Below are 11,625 nucleotides of genomic sequence, written 5' to 3'. Positions count from 1 at the left end.
CCTTTTGGGATCAATTAAATTGGTAGAATGGAAGCCTACTTAAAAATCAACCAGAGTACAATATTTTCTGTCTGGAATCATAAGATTCCTACCCTACCCCACCTCCCACATTAAAAAAAAAAAATTGAAAGCCCCTTTTGTCTGGGTGAGGGGAGAGGAGGAGAAATACATATATTTCATTACAAGATAAAATAGTCCAAGAAACAGGAAAATGGTAGAAGTTAAGAGGTTCTCATATGTTATAGCACCTCATCCCTGAGTAGTGGGTTAAATTTGTGTTACAGTATTCCCTTCCTTCTTAGGTCATTGACCGGTTCAATTTTTATACATAATTAATCTATATGGCAATAATAACAATAGCTATCATTATATGTCAGGCATGGTACTAAATGCCAGAACAAGCAAAGACAAAGACAGACTTGGGCCACACCTTCATGGAGATTATAGGAACAGATATTTGTGATGATTATCTCCATTTTATAGTGGAGGAACCATAGTCTGATACAGACAGTGACTTGCCTGAGGCCATTCAATTAGTAATGGGACTTGAACTAGGTCTGTCTGCCTCTAAAACCTAGGCCCCTCTAAATCCTGAATTAATCAAAGCACTGACCAAACTGTAAAGGCGGCAATAGAGCCATTCTTCAAGGTCCCCAGGTATATTCCAGATGACCAAAGCTAGAGGCAGAAAAATATCCATGGTCATTCCATGAGATTCCTTGAAGAATCTCTTGAGAACTTTGATGCTGTCTCAAAAGAGAGGCTGCAAAATACTTTTCCATTTCAATGAGCCTCCAGGAGCCCACAGAGTTCTGGAGCAGTAAAGCACATAAAGTACCTGTAATGGAGCTCTCACCAGGGCTCCTTCTGCCTGATGACTTCTGGAAAACCTCCACCCCATGCTGGCCACCTCCTCAGCACATGGCGAGAATTGTGTCATTCCCTTCCGTTCTCCCTCCTTCAGAAGAAGTGTCTTGGGACTCATCCCTCATGCCCTAGTGAATGCTAAAATCCTTTTTCACAGTATTGTCACTTCTCCAATGGATGCCCTTTCAGCATCCCACTTCCAATCTCCACACAGACAATAAAGAGACCAACCATGCAAACCTGACATGTGTAGAACAGAAAAGCCGCTGTATGGTTTGACTGGAATGAGCTGCTAAACAATCTTTTGTAGTATTCAAATAATTTTGACATGAAGTGACCTTATTTCCTGGCACATTTTTCCTTGGTGTGGGAGGACTATTTTATTCTTTTGGAATCATATTGTGAATATTAACACGGAATTCCCATCACAGGGAGTGAAGAAAGCAAGTCAGTTTATCTAGCATTGCTCTGCAGGGATTCCATTTGTCAAAATGACCAAATATGGTCAGAAGTCATCAAAGACAATGACTACATCTTTCTAAACTAAAAGAAAAACAGTGTTAAATAGGAACTATGTGGCTTATTTCATGAGTGGGAGACAGTGTTTTAGTGGTTTTTAAATATTTAAATCTCCCTCCCCCCCACCCCCACGCTAACCTATCCCCACCCTAAACACCCATTTAACCAAAGGGAATAATATTCTAGTCTTTCTTCTCCAACTAAACCTCCTTGGATATCACAATTTGCTTGACTGAGACGTGCAGGTGAGTGAGAAAAGAATGGGGCTCAGCCAGCAGCTTGGAAGCAGATTTCAAGACTAACAGAATCCACTCATTTTTTGTTTTCTACCTAACTTCTGAATCAAGTCAATAAATACATGGTGAGTTAGAATTGGTTCACGGTACAGCAAGACTTAGCCTGTCACAGGAAATTTCTTTAACTTCATTTCATAGTCTCAAAATGATCTTGATATTTAGTTTAGTAGCTCAAGAAAAATTGGCATTGGTGGCCTAACAGGGGCCGAGGTGGCCGGCTGAAGATGAGGCAATCCTTTCCTATCCAGAGCAGTGGTGGTGAGCAGGTGGAGGGGTGCCAGCCAGCTGGCTTCTGGATAGGCATCTGTGTCAGGAGCGGTACGCCGCGAAGTCTCGGGCGGGAGCGTAGGGCTGGTAGTGCCTGCGGGTGGGCCCGGGCCTCCGGGGAGTCATGTTCATGTAGTCACTCTGAAGGAGCCTGCTCCTCCTACTCCTCATCTGCAGAAAAGAGAAGTGTCAACATGAGGGGACATGGAGGAGATATCGTAGGAGGAGTTCTAAGACTTTGGGGGTAACTATTCAGAACATCGACTGTCAAATGACCCTGAACACCAGCATTCTTTGAGCACCTTGGACTTGGATAATGACTAATCAAACCTAACTACTGGCTCTTCTAAATTAACTTGAAAAAAATCTCAATCAAAGAAAGTATTTTGGAGACATGCATTTGAGTTACTCTCAGGGCAGTCATTTGACCTGAATTCCAAAAAACAGAAAACCATATCTGATTAACATATTCACTGTTGATATGTAAATACACTTTGAAGGCCCTTCCTCTTTTGAGTAGGTTAAGCATCCCGTTGCCATCTTCTTACATTTGTCATTTGCTTTTTCAAGCCATTTTTCCATAATTAACCAAAGAGGACTTTCAGTTCCTCCAGAATTGGAATAATCAGAAATTTGGAATGGTGGAGTCCAAATTAATGGCGATTTATAGTTCTAGACAACTTTTTGCATTCCTGTTCCCTTATGTGTGTATATTTCTATAAAGACAAAGTGTCACTCATCTCTGTTCCACAGGCTCAGCTCCCTTAGGATGAACTTCTACCACGGGTGAGAGAAATAGAAGCAATAACTGATCCTAGAACACGAGTTACACTTGTCATGTACATTAGCAAAGTTTTTGACTGGGGATTAGGAGCACCATTTCTGGATCAATGTGATGATCAAATTTATATTTTCGACAAAGTCTCTTAAAAATTCCAAAAATAGAAAGACATTCAGATTTCTGGATTCAAAATTCTCTATTATATAAAAAAATGGTTATTTCCTGGCACATAGGCCTGGTGCATAAGTGAATACCTTGTATATGAATGACATGGATACCTGAATAAATAAACAAGCAAATGACTTCGGCCCCGGCCTTTATTTCCATATACTCTTGCCTGAGCACTTCACACCTTCCTTGTCAAATGGGGCATGAGTAAAGTTCTAAAGAAAGGTTTGGAAACACTGACCTCCACATTACCAAACACAACTGACGTATTTTCAGTTTTCATCTTCTTGAACTCTCAGCAGCATTCTGTACCATTGATTACTCTCTCCTTTTGAGACACTCCTCCTCTTTGCCTTTTGTGACATCCCAGTTTTCATCCTGCCTCTCTGGCCACTCCTTTCCCACCTCCTTTGCAAGTTCATCCTTCTCTCACCAGCCATTCAGTGTTACCGTTCCTCCCAGCTTGGTCCTAGGCCTTCTCTGCTCACTCTATCCTCTCGTCTTAGGCAATCTCATCCATACTCACAGCTTCAATTACCACCTGTACTCCTGAATTTATACCTCTGAAGTAAACCACAAAGGCACTCTAAACTCAACATGTTCAAAACAAAACAAGATTTTCCTCCAAAATCCGGTCCTCTCCCAGTGTTTCTCATCTCAGTAAATGGCACTACCACAAATACCTTTGCTCAGGACAGACCTCCTAAGCCTCACCCTTGACAACTCAAGCTTCCTCATCTCTGATCTCAGGGGACATTTGGCAAAGTCTGAAGACATTTTGGGTTGTCACCACAGGCAGGGATGCTATTGGCATCTGGTGGGTAGAGGCCAGAGATGCTGCTAAGCATCCTGCGATGCACAGAGCAGCCCCCACAACAAAGAATTATTCAGCCCAAGATGTCAATAGTGACAAGACTGGGAAATCCTGATGTAAAGAGTCTGATCTTGAAAAAAAAATGGAATGACAAGGAAGCAATCGATACACAATATATCACCAAATTATAATGAATATAGTTAGACCGCTCAAGTCCTCCTTGTTCATACCCCAAACGATTGATGGTTGAGCCTGGGTGACCAGAAGGATGGTGTGCCATCCGTAGATGGAAGGCAAGATAGCAGGAAAAGTAGATTTGAAAGAGAAGGTTACAAATTCAGCTTTGGCCATTTGGGATTTGAGAATGTGGATGGGTTATCTACCTAGAACTTAGGATAGAATTATACACATACAATTGGGGAATGCGTTCAGATAGTGGTACTCGTGGAAACCAAGTATGTGAGTAAAGTTGCTCTTCATGGTTCCAAATCCTTTCTGTAGATGAAAGACTAGAGCTCTCTGGGGCACAAGGTTACACCAGGGCAGGGTTGAGGCCAGGAAATGTCTACCCCAAAATAAGTATAGAAGGCTGCTGGTGGTACGCTGGGAAGCATTTTTGGTACTTACTCCAACTTTTGCTAACCCCCCAAATGACAGTCTTTGCATCCAGACAACCAAACAAAACTATAGCTGGTAGAGAGGCCCCAGTAATGAAGATATCTTGACTCTGATGTTCTCCAGATTGCAGACAAATAATATGAAAGATCTGCTGCAATCAGCTCTCCTACTTACCCTCACACTATTATCAGATGGTGGGTTTAGTTATTCACCCTAACTCTAAACAGAACAGTGGGATAGAAATGACACATGCATGGCTGGGAGCACTACACAGAACCCACAGTGCCCTTGTGCATCCAGCATATGCATATATGTGTGCAGGGAGAACCGCACTGTATGTGTCTATGTGACTGTGTCATCTATTCCACCTTTCACCACTCAAGTCTGCAAAAGATGTGTGATTTCAGGACCACTCCTCCTTTGCTCTTCCTCTCACCCCAGGCTTACTCATTTATTTCCTGGAAGCAGCAACAACACAGAGAACATACACAAGGTATCTACTTAAAGACATATCTTCAAGAATCTACTGGATTTAAAGGCAGATACTACCAGCACACACACTATCCACATTCCGCACATTGTGATCTACAGTAAGGAAGGACATGTTTCCAAAAAGGCACCTTTAGACAAGGAAAGGGAACAGCTTTACCAGCTCAGCTGAGTGAATGGAGGATTGAGTGAGAGTAACAGGTGCTGGTCTGTGGCAGCCTGACCAAGGGGAGCTTTTTATTTACTCAAATGTCAACATCAGGTCAAGAACTGAGAATCTGCAGCTGCTCCCAGAAACCCACTCAGCCTAGTACTGACTACGGTAGCACAACACAGGCCCTCAGGAAGTTCCAGAAAACAGAGGCTTACACTAAGGCACAAGGCAGACCAGCCAAAAATAGGATCTCAGAAAATTACCCAGGAAATGACTAAACTCTAGGCCATCCCTAATGACTTAGATGCCTAGCTCAGCAAGGTGCTTGTTGCTTGAACAACAGTAGCAGGAAAAAAGGAGCTCAGGGTAAAAAATGCTATGTTATTCCATGAAATAGAGATATATTTTTATTTACACCCTTTTAGTCAGGGTACCAGGACCTAGGTTTGAGATGCAAATAAAGGGTAGTTCTTACTGGGTGACCAAATTGACTACATGAGGCCACAGATGAAAAGACATACCAAGCAATGGGACTGCCCAATTCATGGGGAGCCTTTGAACAGAATAAGACTAAAATAAGTTTTCTCAAGACAAAGCAAGATGAACCTCACTAGGAATTAGTGCTGCCAAAGAAAATCCCACAGCATCTATGATGTGTCTGAGTTGAAATGAACTGTTCAAACTCATTAAAAGTGAGAAGCTGCTTTTGTCCCCTAGGGTGATTTGAGTCACTCAGCATATTAATGCCTCATTATAGTAACTGACATTCTAATGCATATTTACAATAAGTTTTAAATGATGAGCCGTACCCTTCTGGCCACTGAAAGTTGAAGCAGTTCCAAAACTACTCCTGCAAAGCTAGTGAATTGCTTTGACCCAGCTCAGCATATCACAGAAGAGCACCTTTCCTGGGAGGACACCCAAAGAGCCACTGCACCTGGCCTTCCTGAGATTCCTAATGAGAAGGTTGGAAAGCCATATGGCAGGCATAAAAGCCAATGGCCAAGGGATTAGGAAAAAACAAGAACTAAGAATTCTAAAAGTTCTAAAATCATTTGCAAATACCACAGAGGATCAAAGCTCAAAGGTTACTTTACATGAAGACTCCAAAATCCAGAAAGATCAAAGTACTCAACTAACATCAGAGGCAGAACTTAGGCAATATTTTACTATACAAAATCCCCTTATCAGGGTTGGGCAACTTACAGAAGGCAAGCCAGGCAAATTCCCAAGATGATATCTAGTAGAAAGAATTTCCAGGAACAAACAGCCACTTTGTTCCCTTCGCTGCAGAAGGTACAGGTTAGGTAGCAGGTAGCCTGACGGATGCCCATGAGCCCCCTAAGGTCTTCTGAACTGCAATAAACATGTGCGGAACAATTGAGAAGCAAACTGGCTATAGGCCAACACAGTTCAAAAGGATCTAAGACTGGATGACAGACTGTGAATCCAGGGCTGCCCTCCCACACCGCCGCCCACACCAAGGTGACAGTAAATAGGATGGTTTCACATGGCATGGCTTCCAGAAATCACTGACCCATCTATGGATTAGCTGGATATACGGATTATGTCTTAAAGACTAGTATTTACTTCAGGCAGGCTTATGTAAGTCCTTAATTTGGCCTCTCTGGGGATTATCAATTCACCAATCCAATAAGTGTTCATTAAGCACTGAATGTACTTAATGCCAGAGAGATGAAGAATATCAAGAGAAATAGTTTTTTATCCTTGAGGAGAATACATTTCACATTGAAGAAATGACTCATACAATCATCTAACTTCTAGAAAAAAAAAAGCCAAAGACAACATGGAGTCAATGCACGAGGTATTCTATATCACACTGTGTCCACAAAAAGGAAGTTTCTGAGTAAGGAAAAGATCCTTGCCAAGTAGGTCCCTTCTTAACTGTAGTTTCATCAAAATGTGTTCAAACCCAGACCAAAAATTCAATGTTGAAAGAGATAAAGAAAAATACACCAAGTTATTACATGAACATTTGCAAAAGTTGGTAAACTCTAGTTTGGTGGTGAGAGCTCAGAAAAGTCTAACTCCCATTATAGTTTCATAATGACAGCACCATACTTGGCCTCACACAACTCATCTGCTTCAGAGGAGACAAAAATATGACTCAGAAAAACAGACCTAGTTTCTTTGCTAGGTTTGAATGCACAATTTCGGTAGCCAAGTTTCTCATGATTTTTGACCCTGAACCAAAGTTGTTCGTTGGCTTCGGTTGCCTAGCTTCCTGAGTTGCCTAGATTTTTATGCATATGTTTTATGTGTCATAATTATATTGCAAAATGGGAAGAACCCCTACACACATACTTCATTTGCCCATTTAGCTTCTTATTCTACCTGGCTACCTACTCAGTGCCTTCTGGAAAACAGAGTTCATATCAGTTTTTATCTCTACAAAGTTGAACAGGCTAAAAGAGAATGTACTCAAGCTTAACAGGGAAAAAGAAAATAATAATTTCATGTTAAACAGAAAATAAAACCACATAGGCAAAATTCTTGAATATGTTCAGATTGCACATGCAGTAGAAAAGATGCATAAAAGCAGAGCTGCTTCTCTTACCCAGCAAATACAAAGGGCCACTGTTACCAGCAAGCTATAGAAAGCCAGGACTCCACCAACCACCACCAGTGCCCAAAATGGCTTGGAAGACTTTGGAGACGGGTGATTTGGACAAGGATGTTTCTCTGAAAAATAGAATAGAGCTGATTAAACGATATGAGAATGGCAGTTGAGTATATTTCCTTCCTTCTGAACATCAAAGAAGAATGTGGAAGAAATAAAATATACAAAATATTACTAGCTTACAGTCTGTTGACTTGCTCTTTGGGACTTATCCAACCCCACCACTGACCATGACCTGGTCGGTTTTCAAGGCTTCGGGTGAAAACTATTACTTTAGGGTCGTACAGTTGTAGAATTGCATTCACCTGACTTTATTGAATCTACTGTGTGATTCAAAATGGTGACTTCCAGTGGCCTTAACCCAAACCCAGCCCTGACCCCCATCAGAAGCCAGTTCATCTATACCCTAAATTATATCTTTGGAATAAGTTAAATGTTATACATATTTTCAAGCACTGAGAAAAACATCAACCTAATATGACAGTCAGAACACTGGACTGGTAATCAGAAGATAAATTTCTAGTTCCAACTCTGTCTAATAGATTATATGAGGACCAGTAAGTCACTCTATGTCCTGGGTATCAGAAATGAGATGGGAAGGAACCTATAGAGTTCTACTCAAAATTAGATAAAATTAAAACTAGAAAGTATACCAAAAATCCTCTAGTCCACTGACTTTCAATCCTGGCTGCACCTTAGGGTCATCTGATGAAGTTTGAAGTTATAACAATGTCCAGCACCCCTTCCTCGATCCATATCAATCACATTAGAACCTCAGAGTTGGGCCCAAGCATTGGTATTTTTTTAAAACCTACCCAGTTATAATAAGCAGACAAAATTGGCAATTACTGAGTACAGGAACACTAGTATCCTTTCCAGTTCTAATATAAATGATATACAATGTGCATATACGTATAAATAAAACACCATCCTAAAGTAGTATATCATGTATATAGGAAAAATGTTTCACTCTTAGCTTCCAAAATAGCATATTTTTCTAACCTGTGGCTTGACCCAATTAAAATATTCTGTCTGGACATTATAGATATTAGAAATCTGAAAGAGACTAAGCAAGCAAAATATTCACACATTAATTGCCTCTATTTTGCAGAACACAAAAGCTACTCTGCTGCATTGTTAATGGTTCTTGCCTTATTTAGTGTCCTATTTTTCACCAGCACAGCTCCGTTTCAGCATAGGAGAAAAAAATTGATTGGAATTATGCTAGTATTAAATATAAAACTGAGCACATACATTTTCTTATTTATCGTGTACAGAAAAGAAAAGCTACAGTGTATCCACAAAGTCTACCAAAAAAATCTCCCTGACTTTTGTCAGTTTTATTTGTTGTTACCAATAGACTATTCTTCTGAGTTTAGGAATCTTATTATTTTTCTCCCCAACATTTAAAGACAACATAATATCAACATGAGCTCAGTAGACTTATTTCCACTAATTCATAAGTACTGCTAATAGTACTGAGTTTGGGGCCATGAAAAAGTTGGGTTACTTATCCAAGATCACAGAGTTGGTTAATAGTGAATTTCATGTCCCTTGGTTTCTAGGCTGGCATCCTTTGTATGTTTTGGAAAATAAAAAGGTACTTTTACAGAGGAAGACCATGGAATGCAAAAAGAGAAGAAATTAGAAATAGAACCTATTCTTCCTGATCTATTAGGACTCAGCTGGTTTGAGAGTACCTGGGCTTCCATTTTAATGGCAACCTTTATTCTGCCATGACCCACTCAAATGGAGAATCATCTTATGAGTGATCTATTCCCGTGGGCTATAACTTCGTCCCTTATTCTTCCACTCAGTGTCAGTGAGGGAAAGAAAAAATATTCAAAATTAACCTTGAATCTCCTCTAAAGTAAGAGAAAAAATTTTTTGGAAAACATTATTTGTCTTTATTAGCATCAGATCATGGGACGTATCCAACCCCGCCACTAACCATGACCTCGTTTTCAGGCCTGCAGTTGAAAACCATCACTTTAGGATGGTAGAGTTGCATGTTACCTTTCACATGGATAATGGTTCCATTGCTCTTCTCATTGTCTAGGTAAGGAGGAGGATACATGACCTCAATTTTGCAGAAGTAAATATCTGTTTGGTTAACATACAAATTCTGGAGGTAGAATGTCACTGTTTCATTGCCCAATTTCCCATCACAGTTGAATCCTGTATTTGAGTGGAACTGAAGCTGGTGGGAGTAATTCCCATTCACAACACAAACTTCCACAGCACTGTCCACTCCCTTATAAAGCGATGCCCGGAACTCCTTTGAGAAGAGGTTGTAGGTATACTTGCAGCTAACGTTGACTGCATAGTTGTCCACCACAAGCATGGGCAACTGCTTCACCAAAATCTTGTTCTCTGGGGAAAAAAAATAATTTGCTTAGAACAAGAGTATAAGGATTATATTTTTTTTAAAGCAAGATGTATTCAACAATCATGACAATTCCTTGAACTTTTTAAGACAAGTGAACAGATATGATGGGGGGAGACGGAGGGGGGAAGAGGAACAGGTAAAGGGTCATGAAAATCAACTACAATGTATATTGAGAAGTTAAAATAATAAATAAACAAATAAATAAATAAATAAAATGAAAAAATAAATGAAATTGGAAAAAAAAATCAAGATGTATTAATTAACCAGATGAATGGATCTCCAGCAAAGTCTCTCTTTGGCAGTCTTTCTCTTGGCAGTCTTTCTCATGGAGCTCTTGGGGAGATCCATGATAGCAAGAGTTTAAAAGTTTACATTTTGATATTATTTTCCTCTTTCTTTAAATGGAACAATAGAGTATGTTTTCACCTGGAAGGTAGAATGTGGGCTTCTGTTGGCACTGAGCACCATAGCTATGAACTTGGAATTTTTGAATCTGTACTGAGATTCATGCATTGGCTGATTTCCTGAGTGAGCACTGTACTTGACAGTAGCTTTAATACCTAACACATGCACAAATAGATTTGCTTTTAAGTTGTGATACAGGCATTTGTGAAAAAAATAAAATGTTTTGAAACATTTTGACTTTTTTTATTGGCCATTAGAAGAGTGGGATAAAGATGTAAGAAAAAATATAACCCAAAGAACGTGCTTTAATTTGTCTGCCACAGCAAATTCAGAGAACAGCCTCCTCAAGAAATTGACATTTTTGTTCCTTTAAATCACTTAGGGTGGAAGAGTCCCATTTATCTCCCTGGTTCATCTTCCACCTTTATGCTATCCTAGTAAAAGATCAAAGAATCTGGAGACCATCTAGTTCAATCTCTTCACTTTAAAAGCAAAGAAACTGAAGCTGGGTGATCAACTCCATGAGAAAAGAAAACATATCAATCTTGTTTCCCACTGTATCCCCATTGCTGGCACATGACAATAAATATATTTCTTTTCTTTTTTTTTTTTTTTTTAGTGATTGTATGAGGCCTGGAAACATTTGATGGCTTGTCTACAGTCACTGAGCAAACATGAGCAAAACTAGAACTAAAACCCAAGTCAGCCACAACCACCTGAGACACAGACCACTGAAGCACTGAGAATCAGCTTTACAACAAAAAGACCTTCCCAAATTTTTCTAAAACAAACCACTTAGTCTTTGGCTCAAATTTCAATACACACTAAAACATTTTTTGCTATTGTTCTGGAGTATACTAACAATTATCTACCTACACACATTTTAATAAAGGTTATTTGAAGCAGCACCCTGTGTACCCACACTGAAGAGCCAACTAAAATCAGAATCTATTAAAATGAAATGTACAGTTTAGCCTAAATTTGAATTCATGTACTCTGATGGGGTTTGTTTGTTTGTTTGTTAGTTTGTTTGTTTGTTTGTTTTGGAGGGAGTTGTTTTGGGATAAGGGACCTGCATAGAACTAAATTGCTAATAGTTTTTTGTCTCCTGTACAGTTATCAGTGCTGGCTATACATCAAGAACTTTAAAAAAAAAAAATATCTACACCTTGGTCCTCCCATTCTCAGAAATTCTGATTTAATTGGGTTAGGCTAGG

At 39.7% G+C, this 11,625-nt stretch overlaps 1 protein-coding gene across 1 annotated transcript in view; it reads right to left on the bottom strand.

The window, feature by feature from the left end:
* Window positions 1-1,991: 1,991 nt before the first annotated feature.
* The window catches only part of CD28 (CD28 molecule), a 30,087-nt gene continuing 20,453 nt past the window's right edge, over window positions 1,992-11,625 (bottom strand). The window contains 3 exon segments of the mRNA XM_063086302.1: window positions 1,992-2,120; window positions 7,552-7,676; window positions 9,631-9,985. Of these exon segments, the coding sequence (XP_062942372.1) occupies window positions 1,992-2,120; window positions 7,552-7,676; window positions 9,631-9,985 (609 nt within the window).

The sequence above is a fragment of the Cynocephalus volans genome, chromosome 1 (genome assembly GCF_027409185.1).
Source record: "Cynocephalus volans isolate mCynVol1 chromosome 1, mCynVol1.pri, whole genome shotgun sequence".
NCBI lineage: Eukaryota > Metazoa > Chordata > Mammalia > Dermoptera > Cynocephalidae > Cynocephalus > Cynocephalus volans.
The sequence above is the reverse complement of the archived record's forward strand: the minus strand, read 5'-3'. Positions and strand labels throughout refer to the sequence as shown.